Raw genomic sequence first — 27,377 nt, 5'->3', positions numbered from 1 at the left:
TATATATAAATATATTTTATACTATAATTAATATAAACAAAATACTGAAAAAAAATAATAATCAAAACTTGTGAAAAAAGTGTTTTCTTCTAGTTGTTTTTATTTTATTCAAACTAAGTGAGAGGTTAGGTACACATGTGATATAATTATATAGCCCTATCTGTCCTCTAAAAAACAATATATAATATGTGTAGGTACATTTAGTAAGAAAGTATATTACTGCTGTGGAAGAATCACACAGCAAAAATGTAAAAAGTGTGTCAGTCATTTATGAACAGAAACTGAAAACTAGTTCAGTCATGAAGGGGTTAAAGGAGACAACTTCTAAGGCCCTGGTCCTGCAAATGATACTTTTCTTATCCCTGTAATACAAAAGGCAAATAAGGGTCTTGGGGATTGCATTGTGGTAGGGGTCTAATAGGGAACCTGTGCGCTCATTCTATCGTCAACAGCAGGGAAAGATGCTATTTATAATTTTGCCACTTTATAGATCGCTGGTTCTGCCTCATCTGGAGTATGCAGTCCAGTTTTGGTCACCAATTCACAGAAAGGATGTCTTTGAGCTAGAGAGAGTCCAGAGAAGGGCAACAAAACTAATTAAGGGGCTGGAGGACCAAAGCTATGAGACAAGGTTACTAAATTTAAACATGTTCACACTAGAAGTGAAGAGATAAAAGGGTGGCATGATTTTGATGTACAAGATGTCCAATGGTGATAGCAACATCAGCAATAACCTTTTTTACAGTAAACTTCATAACAAAGACTAGAGGCCACCACCTAAGATTGGTGGAGAAAAGATTTAACCACAAGGGACGTAGGGGCTTCTTCTCAGTTAGAGCGGTTAAAGTCTGGAACTCACTGCCACAAGCAGTGGTATCATCAGAGAGTATTGGAATCATCCAAAAAGCATTTAGACAACTTCCTCAGAGACCATAACATAAAGGGGTATGGGTACCCTTAAAAACAAGATCACACAGGGACTCGCACACACACATGCAAAATCGCATACATACACGCAATAGGTTGAACTTGATGGACCTGTGTCTTTATTCAACCTCAAATACTATGCAACTATGTAACTCAAGGCAGCAGAGAATAAAGGATGATGGAACATCATGCATGTCTGATGGAACCTGAAGAGTTAAGTATGGAGCCAGCGGATGTCCGAACACATATGGTTGCATTTAATCAGAGGTTAGAAGCCCTCACTCTAAAATTAACTGAAGTGCAAGCTGAAAATCAGACACTCAGAGCTTTCATTTCACAGAATGTAATTAACAGAGCATACTCTCCTGAGCCACCATAACCTAAAATCAATCCCCCCGATTTATTTCATGGAAATAGGAAGACATACCGTGAAGTATAAGTATTTTGTTTAAGAGACTTCCCCAGCTGAGTTCCATCATTTATCATAAGAGGTATTACAGTCTTCACCTGTCAGAAAATGTTCAACCGCTGAAAGACCAGCCTTATTGGGCATGCAAGTGCATAGAGATGAAATGTCCATGGTCACAAGTTTCCACTCTTGATCGACATGTTCAAAGCTGTGTAGTTTTTGTAAGAAGTCCCCAGTGTCTTTAATATATGCTGGTAATTTAATAACCAGAGGCTGGAGATAAAAAAAATCTACAAACTGGGCCATTGGCTGTGTAATGGACCCTGAGCCCGATACAATAGGACGGAATGCAATAGGAATGATGCCCCTTATGTACCTTAGGTAAGCCATACAATGAACGTGCATGCTCATTATATAAGAAATCAGCAGTGGAATCATTCGTTGGCTTTGTCTATATCAATAATGGATTGCAGTCCCACTTGTACACTACAAAGTTTGTCATGCTTGGACATTTCCTAACATCATGCTTTAGTAATCTGAATAATCCATGATAACCACAGCACCACCCTGATCGGCAGGTTTAATGATTATGGTGGTATCTTGCTATAAAGATGACAGTGTGTCGCGGTTCTCCCTGGTCATATTTGTATATGTCCTAGTCTTATGATTAGCTTGTAGTACATCATGTATGATGGTGCGTGTGAATGTTTCAATGGATTTAAGCTGTCCCGGAACGAAACTGCTTTTGAGTGTGAAAGGGGACTTAAACGCATGGTAGGTGGCTATGTGGCAAAGTGTTGTTTTAGTTCAACCACTTGCTGACCGTCGTGTTAAACCCCCTTCCTGTCCATGCCATTTTTCAGTATTCAGCGCTCCAGTACTTTGACATTTATTCCGTCATGCAACGCTGTACTGAAATGAATTTTATACCATTTTTTGGGACAGATAGAGCTTTCTTTTAGTGGTATTTAATCACCGCTGGGGTTTTTCTTTTTTACTATATAATTAAAAAAGAACCAAATATTTTGGGGGAAAAAATGTTTCCCTATGTGATGTTATAAAACATTATCAGTACCCAATTTTTTTGTAAAATATTAAAGATGGGGTCACGTCGGGCAAATAGACACCGAACATGTCAAGCTTTAAATTGTTGTGCACCCACGAAATAGCAAAAGAGGAGGCAGCAGGGGGGCCCCGCACAATGCAGGGTTATACAAGTGATCAGCCGGCAGCCGGCTGTAGTTCCTAACATCTGTTTGCTGTGAGAAGTCACATGTTAATTCTGTACATTCTTTTGACATTACGTCATGCCGAGTTTCACTTGTTGTAATTACTGAAATATATGATACTGTACTACTATTGTTTGGATTAATAACCTATGGTTTTAACCTCAAAGTATCATACCTACTGGGAAAATGGATCGCACATTTTGAACCTTATCATCTGGCATCACCAGTATTATTTTAGATCATTAATTTGTACTGATTTTAATTTGTGTCCTCATGTGGGCCTGGGACCAGTATGGCGGGTCTGTCCTCTTTGATCAGAGCTCCCAGCTGCTGACCTCTTCTCCAATTACTGGGCCCGGAGATGATGTGTATTACATCACTTCTGGCAACAGGAGCTGGAGAAATTACAGAGCGACACCAGAAGAAGCTGTTGAACCAGATTGCTGCTTCATCAGCTTCTTTGGAGTGCTTAAGTGACATTAAGGGTCCAGTCAGAACTATTGGGGCTAAAAGGAATCAATTTAAAGGCCTATACATATTATTTTACATATTTTTACATGGGCACCAGGGAAGCCATTTTGTCTGTCTGTCATTAGGTGAATGCAAGTTCATTCTTCCTGGTTGAAGATTCTCACAGAAAATTTTAAGAGTCTTACCAAATAACTTCCCAGGTTGTAAATTGTGAGGCCCAGACAACCAACACAAGATAAGGACTGGACATGGTGCCAGGCTGTGTTATAATGAGATTGATGACCTTCATGTCTCAACTTAAGACAATGTACAAAGAGAATGGAATGTTTACATTTTTTTTTCTCTCTCATTACTGGAAAAAGGGACTCATTTAAAAGTCACCTGATGAAACATTATTATTCATTGCAGTAATTATATTGGCAATAATGTTATTGTATTATTATATCATATGAAGCATCTATATACCTGCGTCATTGAATAATTTCAAGTAATTTTTTTTATTATGTACTTTTATAATATCCAACCTATGTTCATTATATATTGTTTGAGTGTACCCATTGAAATAAATTAGTGTGTATTATTAATATGGTGGGTTTATATTTTAAGTACATAGAATTAGGTGGATATACCACTGTATTTTTTATCTTTTTTTTGAGAACCACTGTGTCTTGGCACAAATATGACTTCAGTTTCAAGGTATTTGGAGAAAGAATGTTAATTGCCCTGGTTTAGACTTTCTTAAAGCTGCAAATCCACGAATCCACTAAAGAGAACCTGACCATCTCTTGTTTCTCCACTGAGATAAAGCTGACATCTCTCAGATAAAAGATTTTTGAGATTTCTAGTAAAGTATAAATGTAAATTTTTCTATAGGCAATGAATTAGCTAAATATATATCTAACTGGACCATTTAGTCCTTGTAGCATCTAGATTGAATTGAGATCATTTTAAACTGCAGTATAAATTATATCTTTCAATCTTGGGGAGCTGATTTCAGTTTCCAGTAAATGGTTTAGTTATGATGTATACTTAAAATAATTTAGTGGAAATTTGTCTTTACCTTGAATATAGTCTTGGCTTATAGCCGGTTCTGTGCATGGTGTCACAAATTTTGCCCATGTGCTGTTAAAATAGAATTGGAGCTTTAGAATATCTGTTGTCTGAGAGAAATCTGCACATTTTATGTCCTTATTCTGTGAGCTACTAAGAAGCTACTCATTGCATTTAAAAAGTTATTGAATTGGTTACATTGATATTTTTTAAAATAATATCCTGTGGTTATATTTTACACATTACCTGTTTTATCACAATTATTGAAATTTCTGATCCATATTCTTTGTTTGTCACCAATTATATTTTCATTCTGCACCGATTTTTAGTAAATATATATTTTGTACACTATTGCATTCATTTTGTCTTCAAATTAGCGCAAATAAACATACTCGAATTATTTTGATTTGTGGAAATAAGTTGGGAATCTTCTTAATTATAGATCCTTGCTTGTTTTCATAAATAGAAAAACTGTTTATTTTAGCAGTATAAACATTCTGACAGTCTAAAAGACCCCTGATGTCTCCATAAAAGGGGATCTGTCACATCTTTGCTATTACATAGGGGGTTTGCTAGCCCCCTATGTGATAGCAATTACGTTAAATGCAAGGAAAAAATGTAAAAATTAAAGTCACTTACAAAAATAATTTAGAAAGTGCAAAAAAATGCCCCCTGTCCCCACATACATACACATATAAACGCAAGCATGCATCAAGCACAAGTATGTACTGAATAGAAGGTGCTCTGACTTAAATTGTTACTTGCTTGTTCTGGGTCAGTAACTAAAATAGTATAATAAATCAGTATGAATGCATAACAACTAGCATCTTGAGATGCAGGACAACTTACATGATTCTTTCAGTACAATTTTCCTTTAAAAATATTGTATATAAAAGCATAGGATATGAGTACAATTGTATTTTTTATCCCAACCGGTAATTACAATTAAAGTGTAACACAATTAGAAAATTTTCATATATTGCAGCTTAGTAAACCTCTGGTAGCTGGATTATTTTCCTTTTCAGGCTCTTTCCATCTGGTGATCCTTCCAGTAAAAAGTCCTGTCGTACAGCAACAATGCTCACCTAGCATGCTGTATGGAGAAGGGTTGCTGCTCTCTTGATTTGGACTTACTACTCACCCCTTTTTCTCATCCATTACAGGGGGGAGGTGTTTTGTAGCTCACAGAAGATAGCAGGGAAGGCTGATAACATAGGAGCAGCTAGAAACCACTTCCTCCGTTAATGAAAGCAGTGATGTTACCGCCTTTGCACCAGCCTGCTGGCTATGTAATAGAGAAGCAACAACACACCGATAAAGTTGTCTGTTCCCTCCTGTAAGCATGCTCCCGTGTTAGATTGAGGAGTAAAGTGCAAAGGTAATAAAACCTAAATTAACTGATTACAGCTGGTCCTTTCATATTAAGTAAAATTTAGAGATTTACTGAATTTGTATTTAAAACAAACACTCTAAAAACACATTTGTTATTTTGAATACAATGGTGAAATAAATGATGTATAATATCCGAGTTCAGCCCCAATATAATGCTTTTTAATTTCCAATTCAACTATTCTTTAGTGCCATTCCAAATAATATACTACAAATATTGTACAGTAAATAAAAATACCTTGGTTGATCTAGTCCCTCAATATATATCTGCCAAAACTTCACAAAGCCATCGTGGCTAGCTGTGGCCAAGACTGTTCCATCAGGAGAAAGAGCACCTTCACTTAGGCGCTGAACATAAAAAAAAAAATATATATTACAATTAGAACAAAAGTGTGTCTTTAGTTAAAAGGAAAAATAATACAGCTTGTCAAAATTTGACAAAGGGCTACATTTCTAAAAGTCTTAATATGCACAATTTACTAAGCTGTAATGGATTCTAAGTATAGGACAAAGTAATCAGAATGAACCAATTTTCTTTATTAACTGTGATCTCAGTCTTTTCCCCCTGGGCAAGCTTAAAGGGTAATTCCACAATCTCACAAACATTTGACCACCTCTACTCAGGAGCACATCTCATTGGTCAGTGTGGTCATGTGCCCATGCTGACCAATGAGCGCTCACCATTGCGTTCTCCCCAAGCATGAGAAGAGATACAGATTTAAAAGAAAGAACAGCAAAGAGAAGGGAACAACCATGGATTACAGTAAGGCACACATTACAGTATTGTTTTATGTTAAAAAATCTGAGGGTTTAATGTCACTTTAATTTTCTCACATTTTGTGAGAAAGTGGCATTACTCTTTAAAGGGTATTTCTACTTTTGCAGCCACATTTTTGATATTCCCTCTATATGTTTGTTATGTGTTCCCATTCACACAGCATATGTTTCTTTGGAGCAAGATTTTACACAGGACTCTACAGGCATCTTCTAGTGGTTAAAATAGACACCTGTGAGCTGATAAAGGACAGTTTTTTTTATTTATTTTATTTTAAGTTTATTAATTTACAATGAAGTGAATTTATCAACATAGAGCAACCTAGAAAGTGCTCTATGGTTAACTTACACAGAGGTCTGGAAAAAGCCACAGGTAGTTCAAATGTGTCTAAATGTACCATTTCAGGTAGGCTCTGCAATTATTTAGTCAGGTCCAGGTACAGACAGAGCTATTGCTTTCTGAGTAGAGAAAAGACATCCATTCTACTGGGATAATAGCAAAAAAAAAAAAAAAGGAGGTATGCTTGGAGTGGGAGGGGTTATACCATGATAGTCAATGTTTTTGTTTGCATGTGGCCAAATGGTGCTATAAGAAGGCAGGATAACTGAAATATCTCTGAATCCTGTGTACCTTAATAAATTATTTTAGTTTAGTTTAGTTTTGGATAGAGAGACACTTTAGAGCACCTGTCAACCTGACTAAATAATTTGTTTGTATGTCTGTGTCCTCAATAGGTAGATAGCGATCACCAAAATCTTTCTTTTTATATATCAATCCTCCTCTCCAACGTGGTAAAAAGATGCAGAATAGAAGGCTAATAGTGTAATTCCATTTATTTAACTTGGATGTAGAGGTACATCCATCTTTACTTATACTTTCACCTTATATCTTATCTGATATCCAATTCCTCATTTAGCACATTTGAATCCACCTATCTGCAATTAGAATGTTAACCTTATCTTGCATATGCCCATTTCACAAAGCATCCAACAATAAACCAAATTAAATCTAAATATATCAAATATATGAACATAAATAAAATACAAAAATGTATAAATAAGACTGTCACATGATCCCTTATTCTATGACCGGCACCACATATTACTTTAGTCTATCTATTCTTCTCATAGCAACATCCATTAACAATAATGGCTGTAATATTATAGGCAGCACAGTAGCTCATTGGCCAGCACTCCCTCCCTGCAGTACCATGGTTTCAGTTTCTGAAATCCTCTACCAGTAAAAAAAAAAATACATCTGTAAAATATAAAACATCTAGGTCTAGTTCTGCATACACCCCCTTTGGTTTTAATCTAATTCATTTATATAGTAAAGTTGTCTTTTCAATGTATCTTGTTTTAGGTTACGCCCCCCCACCTTGCCTTTGTACCCTATCAATACCCCAAAATTACAATCCTGGTGGATCCCTATTGTGATACACTTTGATTTACACTTAAAAGTGAAAAGACACACTGATTTTTGAAACCCCTTCTGATATTAAAAAACATGCTCCACGTATTGTTTTAGTTTGAAAGAAGAAAGAAGAAGAAAGAAGAAGAAAGAAGAAGAAAGAAGAAGAAGAAGAAAGAAGAAGAAGAAAGAAGAAGAAGAAAGAAGAAGAAGAAAGAAGAAGAAGAAAGAAGAAGAAGAAAGAAGAAGAAGAAAGAAGAAGAAGAAAGAAGAAGAAGAAAGAAGAAGAAGAAAGAAGAAGAAGAAAGAAGAAGAAGAAAGAAGAAGAAGAAAGAAGAAGAAGAAAGAAGAAGAAGAAAGAAGAAGAAGAAAGAAGAAGAAGAAAGAAGAAGAAGAAAGAAGAAGAAGAAAGAAGAAGAAGAAAGAAGAAGAAGAAAGAAGAAGAAGAAAAAAGAAGAAGAAGAAAGAAGAAGAAGAAAGAAGAAGAAGAAAGAAGAAGAAGAAAGAAGAAGAAGAAAGAAGAAGAAGAAAGAAGAAGAAGAAAGAAGAAGAAGAAAGAAGAAGAAGAAAGAAGAAGAAGAAAGAAGAAGAAGAAAGAAGAAGAAGAAAGAAGAAGAAGAAAGAAGAAGAAGAAAGAAGAAGAAGAAGAAAGAAGAAGAAGAAAGAAGAAGAAGAAAGAAGAAGAAGAAAGAAGAAGAAGAAAGAAGAAGAAGAAAGAAGAAGAAGAAAGAAGAAGAAGAAAGAAGAAGAAGAAAGAAGAAGAAGAAAGAAGAAGAAGAAAGAAGAAGAAGAAAGAAGAAGAAAGAAAGAAGAAAGAAGAAAGTAGTAGTAGTAGTAGTAGTAGTATATAGAGGTTAGGTTTACTAGAGACAATTAGTCCCTGTTCACACACAGGCATCTCATGAACAGGCATAAAAGTGCACGCTTTGATGCACGTTCATGAAACATGCACATACAGAGAACGCGATTGCGGTGTCATTACTAGTTAACCACTTAAGGACAAAGGTCTTTTTTTCTTTTTTTTTTACATGTTATAATCCAAGTTTTATGCCTGAAAATGACTTAAAACCCCCAAACATTATATATTTTCTGAAAGCCAAGACTCAATAAATATAGATATAATATAAAAATAGAATAAAATGGAGGCAGTTGCAAATTTATATGTTGCACGACATTAGCACAACTTATCAAACCCAAACATTTAGTGAAAAATGCACTTAACGTTACATTTAGTGCCCCAAAACACTATATAAAATCATTTTGTTTTGTAAAATATAAAAGATGAGGTTATAACGAATAGATACCCAAGATGCCCAGGTTAAAAATTGTGTGCGTCCGTGAAACTGCGACAGAATTCAGTACCCCAAAAAGTCCATATACGCTTTAAAAGCCCCTACAGGTCATCAGTTTAAATATTGGCCTCATATAGAATTATTGCTCTCACTCGTCATGCACGCCGATACCCAACTTTCTTTAGCGCAATTGTCGTTTTTGTATGTAGGAGCATCCAACGCTTGTTTACGTGATGACGCGTGTGCCCGCGGGGATTTTAAAAACATTTGTGTTTTTTATTATTTTTACATTAAATGTAATATTTGTAAAACTTTTTTTTTAAACTTTAATTGCTGTCACATAGGGGGGAGTCCCATAGAACAGGGAGTTCTCCTCCCCTGCTTCCCACCGACACCCGAGATGCCGGTCCCAGGCTCGTAGGAGGAGCAGCGGAGCCTGGGAAATACAGCGGTGATGGCCACTTTGCCGGATCACAGAAGCGATCTGACAGCAGCTGTGCCGCCAGAAACGCTTCTACTGTAAATCCGGCCGCTGGCTCTACAAATCTGAACAGAGTCCAGGCAGCATAACGCAAAAGCGAACATGGGGAACTAAAAAAAAGCCACCCTACAGAAGGCAGGACAGTGCCAGCACAAATTCAGAGATGATTTGAGAATCTACGGCTGAATGATGCACAAATAAGCTACATTTTTGTTACTAGTTGAGGTACTTGAATGCATTTTTAAGATTTAGTGTCGCTTTAAGGGGCAGAATAAATAAACTGGATAATGATATTGGAAACAGTAAACATTTCAAAGGAATTTAGGTATTTTAAAAATAAAAAAGGCTTTAGTTTTTGTTTTTTATAATACTACGAAAAATCCAAAACAAACCGAAACTAATTTTTTGCCGGCTTACATGTCTAATGTAAGCCGGCAAAAAAATAGTTTCGGTTTGTTTTGAATTTTTCATTTTGTTTTTTTGTGATTCGAGTCCAAAAGCCAATTAAATTCTGGATTTGGACGACTCGGGAATGTTCGTTAATTGCGGATGAGATAAAATGATATTTATGAACAAATTTTAATTGCAGCAAAAAGTGAAAGTTAGAAAAAAAAAGTAAAATATTTTCTTTTTAACTTTTGACAGTCCACAGAAAAAACAAACAAAAAAACAGTGTGTGACTCATTCATCCCCCGCTCCCCTTTTGGGTGTTTGGTTGTTGTTGTTGCCCATCCCTCAGTGTATTACTGCTTGGTGATGTCCCTACCATTCAGGATCTACGATCGGTTGCCCTGGGTCTTTCAATGAACGGGAGAGAAAATAGGATTTTTGACTCACGGTAAAATAATTTTAATACCTTCATGGAGGGAAGGCCGGACTCCATCACCAGGACGCCCTGTCATATGCACCCCCAGGGGGAACCACATGTTGCAGCCGACCCACCATGGCAGAGTCTGCATGCGCTCGTCGGTCACCCAGGGGAGACTACAAAAGGATACATGGTCATCCAGCATGTCGCCCTGGGGACACTTGCCAGAAGAAAAAAACGAATCAAACGGAAGGAAAATTTTTTCCAGAGAAAATGTTTTTGCTTCCTACTCTTGATGCTAGGCAAAAAACTGGAGACTTGTCAGGAAGTGGGGGGTTGGGCCACCAGCAGGGGCCGCCCCTAGGCTGTCTTGTCATTTATGTGCCTAGCGTCCTACTCCTGCAGGTGGCGATATACCTTACCATTCAGGATCTACAATCTGTTGCCCAGTGTCCTTCAATGAACGGGAGAGAAAAAAAAAGAAAAACTACAACAGGTTTTTGACAAGTCTTTTACTAAAAAAATGTCCAGAGATATTTACAAGGTCGATCATGTTGTCCAGCGATCTAGAGCCACATCAATCATGATGGGCAATGACCGCCGACTCGCAGAAAGAAAAATACCCATTGCTCGCCAACACGACATACCCGACAAGCTTGTGCCGCAAAATGAATGTCAACAAATTGGCGGAGGGAGTCGTGACGTCACGGGACTTGTTACAGGGTTGTGGGTAGGGATGCACAGATACCAAAAATAGTATTGGTGCCTTTACCAAGTATTTGGACGAGTACTTGTACTTGCCCAAATGCTCCCATTCCTATCCCGATGCTAGAACTTTCGGTATCAGAAAGCCGAGTGGCGAGTCATACCACGCCCCCCGGCTTCCTGATTGGCCAGGAAGCCGGCTATATGCTCCCTCGTCAACAGAGAGCATGGAGCTGGCTTCTCAGCCAACCAGGAAGTCGGGCAGCATGTAATGACTGGCCGCCCAGCTTCCTGATTGGTCAGGAAGCTGGGTGGCCAGTCATTACCCTCCCCCTGGCTTCCTAATTAGCCACAAAGCCAACTCCATGGCTAAATCAGGAAGCCGGGCGGCGAGTCATTATATGCCACCCGTCTTCCTTAATGGAACTTCTGGTATCGGTATTGGCGAGTACCGAAAAAAATATCGGTAGTCGTACTGATACCGAAAAACCTGTATTGGTGCATCCCTTGTTGGAGGGAACAGGCCTTTTTCCTCATCAATGTTTTGCCAGAGGGGGACCTAAAGGGTCTGGTATGAATTGGGGAGGGAACTTCACCCTGTTTTTTTTATTATTATTATTTTAATGTTTAACATGAAATCATTCCTTATAACATTCGTTAAAAAAATTGTATGCATACGAAATTTTCGTTATCAAAAATGTGGATATGTTTGGATTTGTTACTTTCATTCCGTTGCATCCAAATGTCCGAATATGCAGAAATGTGTCCAAATTTCAATTCAAAATGAAACAAATCTTACATGTCTACTATTTATATATCTTAATAAAAAGAGTGAAAGTGAAAATGAGAAATGCATACGAGTCTCCAAGGTTTGTAACAGAGAGGAGAGGTTACAAATCCCCTGAAAACAAGAAGAAAAGCTTTTATATCCAGAAACACTACTAATCAAGAAAAAAAAGAACAATTCAAAGATGGGACCCTTGGAGAATTTATGGTAATAGAGGAAACCCAGATAGTAGACACCAGAGTAAGGGATTTGAAATAAGAGTGTTGATCTTTAGTTCAGCAATATTAAACAATAATGAAACAACGGTGTTGAAACTTGGATTAAAACATGCCCCCAAAAATGGTTAGGGTATAATTTAAGTTTTTATTGATGTACATAAACATGTGAGAAAGTTAAATAATAAAACATATTTAACACACCCAGTGGTTGGGAGTGGTACAAGTGATGGGAGGTGTACCTAGTGGTCTAAGAAATAAATCAGTTTTAATCATCAGAATATTTATTAATTGAGAAGTCTTCACAAATTTAGTATTAGGTGATGTTTCCACATTAGAAATAAAAATGTACACAACTAAACCTGATTTACAGTATTTGAAGGTTGTAGGAAGTTTATAACAGAAGGAAGAGGAAAAAAAGACAAAATGGTGATTTAAAATAAAGCTGATCATATACAAAAAGGGAAAGACTGTTACCTGAACCTGGGACATATGGGGAAAAAAAGGAAGGGCCCAGTAGAACAATATAAAAAGGAGTTAAAACGATAAAAATGATTGTGCATAAAGGAATCAAAATGTTTATGTCCATCTTTTAGGAAGGTTATTTATTACTTCCCTAACGTACATAAGAGTAAAATCCACTCCCAGGGAGACCGATTGTGAATGGAATTGGGTCTCGAACAGCATGAATAAGGGAATAAATTCATATTTTTTTAACACCTGGTTCAAGGAACCAAAGCATATTCAAAAGATACCAATCATTTTTAAAATGTCTAGAAGAGTGAGACAACAGATGATGATTGGTTGATAAAAAAAGAAGTACATCCTAGAGGAGCAAAAAAAAAGTATATAGTAGAGCTTTTAAGATTTGCACTAACTCGTATTTTAGGTACAATGGATATTTTGTTTAATTTTAAAAAAAGGTTGCACCCAGGGTAGTGCCTGCTTTTATAGCCCAATGGGAGGAGTTATATTTTTAATCAGAAAAAGGAAGGTTGTTGTTTTTTTTAAAGACAGTTTGTCAGTGATGTACGTATGTTAAGAAATAGATGAATTTATAGATGTCAAATTGTGAAGGACAAAAGAGATCAAAGTGATATGCACTAACATTTTAATGAGATGGCTGGAAAGCATACATACCATAGTTACAAAAATATAGAGGAATTACACAAAAATGCTTGGATGTAGAGGATTTTAGAAAAAAGGTACAAATGTCAAGATGTAGCTATAGTGGTTAAAAAGACAAGAGAAAAAATGAAAGGAACTTTGGTGTCATTAACCACTTGCTGACTGGGATGTTAAATCCCCTTCCTGTCCAGGCCAACAGGATCCCCTTGCCTGTCATGCAACTCTGTACTGAAATTAATGTTATTGGTGGTATTTAATCACCACTGGTGTTTTTATTTTTGATTACATAATGAAAAAAAGAAGAACTTTTTGGGAAAAAAAAAAAACCTGTTTTCCCTATGTTGTAATGAAACATTTATCATCCCAATTTTTTTGGTAAAATAAAAGATGGGGTCACGTCGGGTAAAAAGATGCCAAACATATTAAGCTTTGAAATTGCGTACGCCTGTGAAATTGCAAAAAACTACCATGTCTAAAATTGACCATAAGCGACACTATAAAAGCTTTTACTGCTCATCAGTTTAGTGTTAAGGTGCCCCATACACCTTACAATTATCTGCAGAATTTCTGTGGTCAGGTGGAAAAAGTGCAACAGATTGGCCTAGGTAGAGTTTACTCCATCCACACAGTTAAGTGTAGAAGGAGGAATCTGTTGCACCTTTTCCACGCCGGGTATGGATGTGCGGTAATACTGTATGTACGGTAGCTTCAGCTACATACAGTATACCACGCTGAGCCAATAACGGCAGACTTTGTATTAATGAATACAAAGCCTGTATTAATGAATACAAAGCCTGCCGTGATTGGCTCAGCCCGGTATACTGTATGTAGCCGAAGCTACCGTACATACAGTATTATCGCACATCCAGCGAGCCGACAGATTAGCCTCCCTGGCGGTCTGATGATTTTATTTTTAATTCTTTTGTTTTTTTGTTCTATTTTTTTTTTTTACTTTTCAAATTGCCACCGGTTCCGCCCCCCTGCGTTGCGGACGCTCGCAAGGGACGGAACCCGGAAGACGGAGGACACAGCGGGGGTTTTGGACAAGGTAAGAGACTGTAATCCCAAGTGTGGCTCGGGGTTACCGCTTATGGTACTGAAAATGAACCCCGAGCCACACTCGGGAATACCACCATGGAGGTTAGTGGGTGTATTCAAACATTTTGGGTTATACTTGTCTTATACGATGAGTATAGCCCAAAACCTATGTTTTGACAGAAAAAGTAGGGGGTCGTCTTATATGCTCAGTCGCCTTATACGCCTGAAAATACGGTATACAGTAATACCTTGGTTTACGAGCATAATTCGTTCCAAAGCGCTTGTATATCAAAGCGAATTTCCCCATAGGGAATAATGGAAATTCAGATGATTCGTTCCACAACCCAAAAATATTCCTATAAAAATGATTACAATGCTGTACTGTAATATAATACTGTACAAAATATAAAGAAAAATAAGCCAATTACCGTCAGGAGCTTTATTATTTTTTGAAAGGATCAACGGGGAAAAATTCACCTTGGCTAATATCTACTTAGCCAATTCTAATCAAATTACGTCCCTGGAGACATTCCTCTCGTATGTCAGGTAGGACAGGGCTTTCTCTTAAAAGTCAGCTGGGCAGACATTGATGTTGCTACGTTGTCTGACCATGCTCTGACTTTGCTTACTCTATGTACAATCTCAACTGCAGTGTACCGTTGGAGGCTTAAAAGGAGAACTACGAGGTGAGTGATTTTCACTCAACCTCATAGTTCGAGCCGACGTGCGACAATTAAACTGTCACACATCGGCTCTATAGATCGGGAAGTGAGCAAATGCATATTGTCGCTCCCTCACGTTCCGATCATCTCCTTGCAGAGAGTGGTGACTGCCAGTCACCATTTTTCTCTTTTGTAGGTCCCGAAATGCTCCCACAAAAAAGCCTCACTTTTTTTGCTAACTCTCCAACTACAACGCTAACTCAAGACGCGGGCGTTATGATCGCAGTGAAAGATTTGGTTGCTTTTTCCATTACCACTTCCTATATATATCCTAATGGTAGATATATTGTGTTAGTCTGCTCTATCGATTCCGTTGTGTACACTATTAAATGCCTTTATGTACCCATCATCAAATGAGATTTCTACATAAAGTGTTTAAGAAAATGTCAAATGTATGTAATTTGTATTGACTTTAATTTTATTCCCTACTTGACTCTACTGCCAATAGAAAACCTTCTTCAGAACTACAGCAGCTGCTTCGGGATGAGTCCCTTTTTGATGTGTGGCACTGCCTCCTTACTTCTGAAAAAGATTTTACCTTTTTTTCTGCCCCTCATAATTGATATTCTCGAATTGATCTCTTTCTGATGGATAAACATACATTAACGAAAAGATCTAAATCTACTATTCATGATATCACATGGTCAGACCAACGGGCCCCTTCCAATGTATACACGTGGCACAATAATGTGTGTACAGTTGATTCGAGAAGCCCTTTGAGAATATTTTACATTGAATGGACCCTCTGTTGGGAGCATTTTTAGCCTTTGTAATGCACACAAGGCCTATGCAAGAGGTATATTTAATAAAATGGGTGCACAGTCAAAGAGGCAGAGGTCATGCCACCTGAACCATCTTCTGTCTCAAATTGAAACTCTTGAATCTCAGAACAAATCTAAATCCAACTATGTTGGGACCACTCTAACACAACGTAGACAGGATCTTCGATTACTGTTATTAGAACAATTTGACAAACAGAATTCTACCAACAAGGCCCACTTCTATGCTAATGGTAGCAAGGCAGGTAAACTATTAGCTTCCCGGGTTAAGACCTTGTGTAGCAAAACGAAAATACAATGTTTACTTCACCCTACCAATGACCATAAAATATATCATCCACAGCATATTCCCAGATAGCAAGCAATTGAGCTGCAAGTTTGAAAATGACTTGCTAAAGTGTTGCAGACTTGCCAAGCTTCACAATTTTGTTGCACAATTACAGCAGGTCTGCATTGCAAGTCTCCAGATCAACGTGCTTTGCAAAAGTGCTGTACACTTGCAGAGCTCTTGCTAAGACCTGCAGGACTCTTGATGTAGACTTGCCAAGCAAATTTGCAACAAATTCAAAAAGTGTGAACTAGAACTTGTGCTGCAAGTGTTCTGCAAGTCTATAACTTACCAGGAATGTGTGCAGCAAGTTAACAAAAATTACAATTTACCCTCCCACAAGTTTGTGGCAAGTTATCCTTGCTATCTGGGTGGCTGACATGTTTAGCTCTTACTATGGGGTCTTATATAACCTCAAAAACGATATTGCAACTCACAAAACGACTGATATTAATGACTTTTTACATAGCATTCTCCTTCCCAGCATGTCTACCTCCCAATTCCAACAACTAAATGATCCTATAACATCCTCAGAGATACTCGGGGCTATTAAATTGTTACCCACCAAAGAAGGCGTTCGATCGCGTACACTGGGGCTACTTATAGCAAGTATTGCATAAGTTTGGGTTCAGTAGGTGGATGTCAGCCATTTTGGCTCTGTACTCCAACTCATCTGCTCGAGTTTTTACTGCGGATGCTTTCTCCGCACCTTTCACTATTACTAATGGTACCAGGCAGGGGTGTCCACTATCCCCTTTGATATTTGATCTTGCCATTGAATTGCTGGCCGAATCTATTCAATCGCACCCTCGTATATCGGGCTTCAAATTTAAACAGCATACCCACACCATAAACCTTTTTGCGGACGATGTATCTCACTCACGAATCCCGAGTCCTCCTCCCTGGCTTTGGTATCCTCGGTTTTGCAAACTTTTAGTGAGGTGTCCTATTATAAAGTGACACTTCTAAATCTCAACTTCTGCACTCGGGCATCAGTCCCAGATCTAAGAACCTCCTGCAGTCTCTGTATCCTTTCCAATGGTGCACTAATGGGATATCCTATTTGGGGACTACTTTGACTACCACTATCTCCCACATATTTGATTCTATCTACCTTTATAGCCCCGATTAAAATCGCAACTCCAGGGTTTTGAGAGACACATTGTCTTGTAACAGTGAAATGCAACCATGTTGAATAAGTGTGTGAAAGTATCAATCACAGCCCGGTATATCATTGAGTGTTTCTGTGTTGTTTAAAATATGTCCTGGTAGATGATCATATCATCAGACTGTTTGTTCGGTTACATCGAGTGCACTCAGCACACAGAAAAACTCAATGATATACCGGGCTGTGATTGATACTTTCACACACTTATTCAACATTGTTGCATTTCACTGTTACAAGCCGAGATATTGACTCCCGGTATTTGCACTGAATTTTTTCTTTGAACTGAGAGTTTACTTAACCACACTCATAATATTCACATTTATTTAGACCGAGCGCAACTTACTTGCTACATAATATATTCACTCACACACATTGTTGCGGCTGGTCCAATTAGTTATTTAGACACTCCTAGCGCAGTCACTTTTTGGATTACATTTTGTCTTGGTTGGCCAGGCTGGCAATCTTCAAAATGATGGTGCTGCCCCAAATATTATACCTTTTCTGCACTTTGCCGATACCTCTGCCTGCCCGCTTTTTCCACACTTTCCAAACTTTGATGCGTAATTTTATATGGCAAGATAAGAGACCTAGATGCTCCCATTTTTTACTTATAAAACATAAAAGGTTGGTGGCCTGGGAGTCCCTGACCTAAGATTATTACTTTGCTGCTCTCCTTGAACCATTACGGGCTTGGCTGAGACCCGAACAAAATAAAATGGTGTGATGTAGAAGCGTCTTTTATCACGAAAGGCAATTCTCATATCTATTTGGTATCACATCTACTCACCAAAGAACTGGTGAAAAACTTCTCCCCTGTGACTCAGGCTTCCCTTCTGGCATGGCAACAGCTGCTGTGCGAGACTACCTTTAGGGTACCTCGGGTATCTTTGGACATAAACCTTGGTGCGTTGACTCTACTCACCCCCCTTTATTAATTTGTCTAGTTGGATAGCAAGGGGTATAGCCTTGGTTCAGGATTTGTTTGTGGGAGAGTTATTGAAGTCCCTCCCTGTTTTGGGCAAAGAATTTGGAAAACCAACCGGAGATTCGTTTTTATATGTCCGACTTTCTCACTTTTTTCAATCTACGTCTCTAAGAGATTGTAAACTCCCAAGATCTGCCAGTCACGTTTACTTTTCCAGCCCCACACAGGCCAGGGGGATTTCAATGTTCTACGGCTCTCTACAAAACAAACTCGTTTATTAAAATCTGGCCCCATCAGAAAATGGGAAAGTGATCTTCAATCCTCATTCTCATCTCAACAAGGGATAAACACATTCACATACACCCATAAAGCTACTAAATGTGTTGATCTATGGACTCTAGGTCACAAAGTTGCCTTCCAAATGGTACTTCACACCTCTTAAACTTAACAAAATATATGCCTCTACAACTTCTAAATGTTGGAGACTATGTGGCCAAGTAGGGAGTCTGTATCATATGTTATGTTCATGTCGTTGTCTGAAGAGTTTCTGGCGCCAAGTTTTTCAGAAGATTTCACAAACCACAGTCTTTCTAGCATCACCCGCCCCTGAATAAGCGATCCTCTCTCTGGGTATCAATTTCGAATGATAGTTTCCCACATTCTATTGGCAGCTAGACGGACCATAGTGCGCCAATAGAAAAGCTTAGTTTCTCCAAATTTGTCTCAGACTGTTGCTATAGTTAATCTACATTACCAACATGAAAGGATTGTATAATTTTGGGATGGTGCTAGGAAGAGATTCTATGATGCCTGGTCCTATTGGAAACCTTAAGCAGGCTTTCGCATTTCAGCCTAGAGGTTGTATTGTATTTGCCTACCCTCTTCCTACTTGGCTTTTCTTCTTTTTTCTCTCTCCCTCTCTTTCCGTGTTCTGTTACTCTATTCATAGGTGTGTATACATGATGCATCTGCATATCTGTACCAACAAGATTACCTTTATGACACATTGATTGTATGATCACAATGTGCGATCACTATTACTGTACTGTACTTTCTCTGAAAAACTCTTTTAATAAAAAATGATTGAAGTTAAATGGATTGGGCATTCCTCAATGTGTGGGTCCTGGGCCTAAAGGTGCCCATACACCTTACAATTATCTGCAGATTTTCTGTGGTCAGATGGAAAAAGTGCAACAGATTGGCCCAGGTGGAGATTACTCCATCCACACAGTTAAATGTAGATGGAGGAATCTGTTGCACCTTTTCCATCTGACCACAGAAAATCTTCAGATAATTGTAAGGTGTATGGCCAGCTTAACATAAAGTAGATATCTTGCTGCACTCCTTACCGGAAAAACGGTTAATCTGTAAAAGACAGGTGGGTGCTTGTAGTGACCAGGTGGAGCACCGTGAACAGCACAGAAATAGCAAAAATGTCACCAGCACACCAAAAAGATTTTTCCAAAAGTCCATTTAATGACAAATTGCCATTCAATTACAAGCGCTTTCTGGGCCTCAAGGGGATCCCTTCATCAGGCTCAGAATGATATAGCATTGAGCAACCATCACCCTTAAATAGACATACAAATGATTTGAAACTGAACCCTCCCACCAAATTGCAGCATCACAAGACCAACTCCCGCCATTCTGGGTTTCAAAATACACTTACATGTGGCAGATCTGTGGAGAGAACGGCGCGCTACACCAGGGAACCGGACGCCAAGTCGCAAGGAGATCACGCCCGCTCGTCCTCACGCGTGCGCCGTGTGGAACGCAGGGTGGTTACAGCTTGTGTCTCAGCCGGACATCATTGCGAGGTCCTGTGTTCATTCGCGCATGCGCAGTATGGAATAGAGTGGTCACAAAGGGAGAAGCAGCGTCAGAACATATACAGCATCTGCCTGTCATTTGCAATGAAGTGTACAATGTGTATAAAAATAAAGGAACAGGTCACCAGCACTCAATTTAAATAGATATGTCCTTTTTAATGGACAATTCTGTCACGGTAATCAACAAAGCCGACATTTCGGGGCCGCGCAGGGTCCCTTCTTCAAGGCAGTAAAATGTCACATTTTACTGCAAAAAGACCACAGTCCAATACATATTGGGCTCACATGTCATGATTACATATAATACCAGTATCGCAGGTAGCACCGTTTAGACCCAAAACAAAATATACATGCAGTTCAAGCACTATAATAGTTGGAGGTAGTAGTGAGAAGACTATAATCAGTTGCTACCGGAGTCTATGAACAACCATAAGTACAAATTGAATTTGACGAAAACCCAATAGGAAGATGTTGCATGTCCCCATAAGCAAAGGAAAATGATAAAATGAATACCCAGAGCTGCCGATGCGTTAAATGGCCCACTGTAAAACTCATCAATGGATGGTGTAAACTCCTCCATTAGGGACAGGTTACTAGAAGGTTACTCTTGGGTTAGTGTCTACCATAAAACAGAATTATCTGTCATTCAAAAAACATGTTAGCGAGAGACTTGAATTGAGGCCCCTGGGTTGCACACAATCCAGAAGGCTTCCCTCCGAAGGAGTTGTTTAGCCCTGTCACCACCCCTGGGATGCATGTGTACCTGCTCAACTACCATGCCTCCGAGTTCATGGATTTGATGTTTCATCTTAGCTAAATGAATCGCCACCGGTTTGTTTATATCCAATTCCTCTCCTTTTTGCTGTTTATCAATAGTTACCCGGATGTCGCTTTATACATCCCAGGGGTGGTGACAGGGCTAAACAACTCCTACGGAGAGAAGCCTTCTGGATCTTTACACTGGATTGTGTGCAACCCAGGGGCCTCAATTCCAGTCTCTCACTAACGTGTTTTTTGGATGACAGTAACCCGCCCCCAATGGAGGAGTTTACACCATCCATTGATGGGTTTTACTATGGGCCGTGTAACGCATTGGCAGCTCTGGGTATTCATTTTATCATTTTCCTTTTGTTTTGGGTCTAAACTGTGCTACCTGCGATACTGGTATTATATGTAATCATGACATGTAAGCCCAATATGTATTGGACTGTGTATGGTCTTTTTGCATAACAATATCAATTGAAACTGTGTAATATGGGTTTATATTTTCAATTATGTTTTTGATTTATTTCACTCAGTAGTATTACCTATGCTTGACTAATTTCTATTTTTGTGGCTGAGGGGGCGTGGTCTCCTTGCGACCTGGCGTTCGGTTCCCTGGACAACGGACTGATGTTACTGATAGCCAGTTACTGTCCCAGCGGAAAGGAGAGAAATTGAAAGCCGGCCGAGCGCTGCGGGAGGAGAGCGATGTGAGCGGCCGGTGTCTCTCCTACACCACTCGTCCGCCTACCGCAGTGCGGCAGAGCGGTGTGGGGGCAGAGACAGCGCTGTCACAGGAGGCTGAGCTCTTTTCCCGCACCGCTAGCTCAGCCTCCTGTGACAGTGTGTGACAGAGAGGAGAGCAAACACTCAGCGATCGCTGAGTGTTTGTAGATAGAGGATATGCTATGTTGACTATATCCTCAATTATGAATGAATGGGAAGTGAGCTAAATCACCTCCTGTTCATTCATGTAGTTGTAGTTATAGTAAACACACAATATTCTCATGTTGTGAATAAACAGGAACACTCAGAGGATTCCTGTTCATTGATAACAGGGGCTGCAGAAAAAGAGATGGAGGACTTTGTGTCCTCCATCTCTTTTTCTATTTTAAAAGGGAAATATCAGGGCTCTGTTTAGACCCCTAATATTTCCCCAAAGCCCCTAAAAGTAAAGTAAAAAATAAAAATATTTAATAAAAATGAATAAAAATAAATATTTAAAAAATGTGAATTTTTTTTCAATGAAAACATTTTCGGTTTCGGTCTGACAATTTGTTAATTTCAGTTTCGTTTTTCAAATTTCTATTTTGGTGCACCTCTAATTTGTATGTCTATTTAAGGGTGATGGTTGTTCAATGCTGTGTCATTCGGAGCCTGATGAAGGGGACCCCTTGAGGCCCCGAAAGCGCTTTTAATTGAATGGCAATTTGTCATTAAATGGACTTTTGCTAAAATCTTTTTGGTGTGCTGGTGACATTTTTGCTATTTTTGGGCCTAACATGCTCTCGTGGATCGCTATCTATTCCAGTCCAACCTCAGCTGTACATGTCAACAAAGCCCTCTCTGATGTTTTTAGTGAGTAATGGCACGTCCCCTCTCTTTGACTTTTATTGTTACCATCAAACCCCTACTGTGCCATATTCGCTCCAATACAGACATCTGGGTAATCTCTATTGGCTCGGCTTCCCATAAAGTCACTGGGTTTGCCGACAATTTGTTTTTCTTTGTCACAAAGCCGGTAACCTCCCTACCATCCCTTTTAAAGGCTCTTGATTACTATGGTACGAGTCCGAGACTCTGAATATCAATGTTTTGGCTGGTCCCCTTAATGCTCTTTAGACCAGCTTTCATTTTAAATGGGTTCCAGCATATATTAAATACATTAAGGTGAAATTAGTTGCGTCTCTGGAAAAGGTTTTCCCCCATGAATTTTCCGCCTCTCCTCACTTTCTATTAGGAGGGATCTGGAGGTGTGGGACAGACACTTTCTCCTGGTTTGGGAGAAATTATATCCTTAAAATGAACATCCTCCCCCACCTTTTGCATCTCCCTTGTGGTTTTCTCCAATCGATTTGCACTGACTTCAGGAAGTCAATGGGTGCTGTTTCACCAGACACAAACTACATGGAGGGATTGGATTCCCTCCATGCAGTTTGTGCCATGGAGGAAATCCATGTGTGTGCATGTATATATATATGCTTGAATTCACTGAGCTCCTGAGAGCGACCCATTCTTTCACAAATGTTTGTAGAAGCGTCTGCATGTCTAGGTGCTTGATATTTTTTTTTACAACTGTGGCCATGGAGGTGATTGAAACAACTGAATCCAATGATTTGGACGGGTGTCCTAACACACACACACACACACACACACACACACAGTCTTGTGCCAAATACCCTGTATTTACGGACATGTGTCCCTTATTGCCTTTGCTATTGTCATCATGTACTTCTGATATGGCAACAATAAATATGAGGGGGGAAAAAAAGTGTTGATCCTCCTAAAAGGGAAAAAATAACTATTTTTTAAATGAGAAACATTTTATGCATGTGTCAGGCATGTGTAACTAAAAAAAATGTGAAAAGGAAAGATTTTGTAACAGGGAACACTGGCAAAATATCTAAGTTAAGATTTCATTCTACCCAGATAGTCTACATCAGGGGTGTCAAACTCAATGTAATCATGGGCCGCATCAACATTATGGTTGCCCTCAAAAGGTATCTCTAAGACTATATAAATGTATCTAATCTTTATCATAATTGCCTCTGCATTTGATTATCACTGTTTTTAGTAATAACTTAATACCTAGATCTGAAAGTAGAAGTCTAGGAAATGGCCTGGTGGCCCGGATTCGGCCCCTGGACCTTGCGTTTGACACATGTGATCTACATGCTGCAGTGTCCTACATGCCCACAGTAGATGGGTAGGACTACTAGAGAACTGATGATTAGCATTGCATAATTTTTATTTCACAAGAGGGATCCGTAAGGGTTGAAATTTTGTAATACTGATAAGGTAGAAAATCACTGAAGGGTGAGTAACTTAAAAAGAGCAATCTAAAATGAGAAACCTACTGGATATATGAATTAGAAACATTAAAACCAAAGAGGATGGACTACAGAACTAGACCTCAATTACTTCATTAGTGACTGATAATTTTATTAATTTGTTTGATTTTATAGAATTATATTTATTATGCAGATGTCTTCCATAGGATGTATATGCCCATTTAACAGATGGATTTTACAGTGGTATAAGATTTCATGCATATGGAGCCCTGGTCGGGACCTGGAACCCTGGTGCTGCAGAGCGGGAGTACTAGCCGATGAGTCAATGTGCTGCCCATAATAATAGAGCCATTAAGGGATGTTACCGTAGTTTGGAAATAATACACTAAACTAGGATATCAGTCACAAGACGGTGGATCATATGACAAGCTAATTTATACAGTACCTGACTGTTTTATTTATATGATATTTAATATATTTAGAAGTACTTAGCCTGTTTTATTGTGGTTGCTTTGTGAAATGTGCATATTCAATATCAGGTTAACATTTTAACTGCAGATAAGTAGATTTAAGTGAACAAAATGGGAGCCATTGCATATGAGTTAAGATATAAAAAATCCTGGTTGGAATTGATAGAGCGGTATTTCATAGTTCTGTTAAGCACTTGGTCCATGTGAGTGCGATTGTTTTTATAGTTTATGTATTTTAAATAAATTGAACTACACTATTAGTCTTTAATTCTGCATCTCATTACCACGTGGTAGAGTTGGATTGAAATAAAATAAATAAATAAAAAGAAATTGGTGATAGCTATTGTTAATTGACATTTGCATGGTTTTTGTTGATAAGTATAGGTAGTTAGGTTAATAAAAACACTGCATAGATTATATTATTAAGCATATTATATAAGGGGATTAATTATCACTTTATTAACTGCAGCAGCTTCCAGATGTTTTCATAATCTAAAATAGCACTTCAGATATTGCATATTTATATTTTAGGACCTTACAAAAAATCCGTAAATGAAACCTACCCCAGAATGTCCTTTCACAACTATAAATCCTTCCTTGATATCACTGATATCCGTCGGCCATGAGGTATAGTTTGCTTGTACAATCTCCAGGTCCCATACCTCAGCCTAAAAACAAAAAACACACACATATATATATATATATATAAGTTACATTATAATAGTGTACCTGTAATTACCAGCACAAACACCAAAATTTATATACCTTTTTAAACAAGCATCAAGGAAACATCAAGTAAAAATTAACAACACATAACTTGATTTTATTTGGACATAGAAATTAACAACAACAAAATCAGTCAGTTTTGTATGTGACCTATATGATGTGCTATTTTGTTTAATAAAATCCTTTTCTCCAATAGTTAATTGGGGAAATTATGTAATATTCTTCTACCTGTGGATATATTTCTGTATTTAGGAGGTTTAGACACTATGTAAAAATGGGAAAAAAAGGGGGGGTAGGGCGAGTTCTCTAATCGCTATACCCCTGTGAATGTTAGAGAGCTCAACTGAACAAAAGCAACAAAAAGGTAAAAACAAAAAAAAAACATCCACATCAGAACTTTGGCAATAGGTCAAAGAGAAAAAAAAAGTACAAACAGAGGAAAAATTATATATTTTTTCTCCTGATCATAGAGAACCTAATGAACAGGAGAAAAATAATTATATGGAAAGAAAAAAAATCCTACTCCAACATTGAATAACACAGTGCTGTAATGTCATAAATCTATTTGTGGAATTTCCAAAAGTAGACCTAAATGAGCAACAGGTATGGAGTCTTAAGAAAACAAGGGACAAGCACTTGAATCCCAATAAAATATAAGCAACATTGACCCTGTAGGACTTCAAAAAGGTATGAACAGAGGACAAAGTTGCACCCTTGCAGACCTAGAAAGCATGAGGCCTGATGACAGAAGAAAAAGAAGTGGCAACTGATGTAATGGAATAGGAAAGAAAAAAAAAGACCATCAATGTTTTAATTAATAGGCCTGAAAAATAAATCTGATTAATTTAAATGAGAGATGTCTTACTAGAAGCAGGAAAACCATTGTGTTGTTCATATGGACTCATGAACAGGGAACCTGTCTTCCAGACAAAGGCAGTGGTTGTAAGTTACATTGACAACCCACACTATTGTCCATAGTGGACTTTGGTGGAATCGGAAGTTAAATAAAAATGTGGTCTAGGCATCAGGACTATGTTTTCCTTGCAAAAAATAAGAGCAGTAAACTACCCAAGATCCTTTCCCATGAATTATCACATTTTGTAAAACATGTAAACCCCAAGAAAATTTCAACATTTTGTTATCTTGCAATGGTAGTGTACATACGGAATAGCCCATGCCACACAACTGATCATCATGTATATCTCTTTGAGCCGTGCACCGAAATGAAATTTTGAGACAAAAAAAAAAAAGTGAGGGAGAAACCCCCCCCAAAAATTTTTTCTAACATTATAACATTTCTTTTCTAAATTGTATTTTTGTTTAATTTTAATTTAGTTATTTTTATAATTTGTTTTAATTTTTTTAACCTTACTGTTGGGGGCTTAGGTGAAGTATCAGCGGTCTGAACAGACCCTTTTTATAATAGAAAAAGAGATTGAGGACACAGTCCTCAATCTCTTTTTCTGCAGCCCCAGCGCTGAATGAACAGAAATCTACACTGTACTGTGTGTTCCTGTTCATTTATAAATTGTGGATCCAGTATGAGTTACTATGTACACAATCATTAATGAATAGGAAGTGATTCAGATCCACTTCTCATATATTCATAACTGGTACATAGTAACTATGTCCAGTTATTTACAAACTTTCAGCGATCACTGAATGTTTGTACCGCTCTCCATCCTGGATCGGCTTACAGGAAGCTTAGTGTGGGGAGGAGAGGTTGGTCTCATGTGACAGCTGACTCCTCCCCCTCACTGCCTGCTCGGTCTCCAGCGACAGCTGTCTCCACCCACACACCGCTCTCCTGATCTGTTACAGGAGGCTGAGCGGTGCAGTGCGGGAGCCAAAATTTTGGTGCATCCCTATTTTCAATGATGCCTTTTTCATTAATTTTGCACTCTATTAACAAATGTTAAAAAAAGCCCACATTTATTTTTTCATGCTTTCTATCAAATGCAAAGACATGCAAAGAAACACCAATGTGGCAACTTTTTTGATTTTAAATGGTCGTTTCAGTTAATCTTAATCATGAAATAAAATACCCTAAAAAGGTAGATATTTCATCTTTACAGGATTTCAATTAGCTTCACAAGAGGAAAAAACAAAGACTGAACAAGCTTGTTGACCTTGAACAGGCCTTTTGAAACCCTCTTAGAGCAACTCAAGTCTACCCTTAACCCTGAGAAGGTGGAAAACTTGAACACTTAACATGATTTTAACCTTTGCTTAATTAATTTTGCAGACAAATATGTTGGATGCCACACTGATTCTATTTCAAGGGCAACAAACCCAACAATGATGCCATGTTAGCCTGTATACTTCAAAGTTACACTCCTGTACATAAACCCATTTAACTTAAAACAGAACCAGGCAACTAGAAACTCTGCTTAAAATCACTTAAATATTTCAAAATGATTTATACCATCTTTATTCTGCTTAACAAGCAGAATAAACCGGATGGTTTACGGTCTTCCTGGTGCCAGGGTTCGGCATGTGGTGGACCGGGTGGACAAATTACTGGGGGGGGGGGGGGGGGCGGT

General features: G+C 38.3%; 1 protein-coding gene across 1 annotated transcript in view; it reads right to left on the bottom strand.

Annotated features, from left to right (window-relative positions):
- The window catches only part of EDC4 (enhancer of mRNA decapping 4), a 631,081-nt gene that overhangs the window by 518,310 nt on the left and 85,394 nt on the right, over window positions 1-27,377 (bottom strand). The window contains exons 5-6 of the mRNA XM_018559011.1: window positions 24,672-24,776; window positions 5,714-5,823 (exon numbers count right to left, since the gene is read on the bottom strand). Coding sequence (XP_018414513.1) covers window positions 5,714-5,823; window positions 24,672-24,776 — 215 coding nt within the window. The remainder of the gene's footprint in view (window positions 1-5,713; window positions 5,824-24,671; window positions 24,777-27,377) is intronic.

This window comes from Nanorana parkeri, unplaced genomic scaffold, assembly GCF_000935625.1.
Source record: "Nanorana parkeri isolate BGI_ZX_2015 unplaced genomic scaffold, ASM93562v1 scaffold375, whole genome shotgun sequence".
Lineage (NCBI taxonomy): Eukaryota > Metazoa > Chordata > Amphibia > Anura > Dicroglossidae > Nanorana > Nanorana parkeri.
The sequence above is the reverse complement of the archived record's forward strand: the minus strand, read 5'-3'. Positions and strand labels throughout refer to the sequence as shown.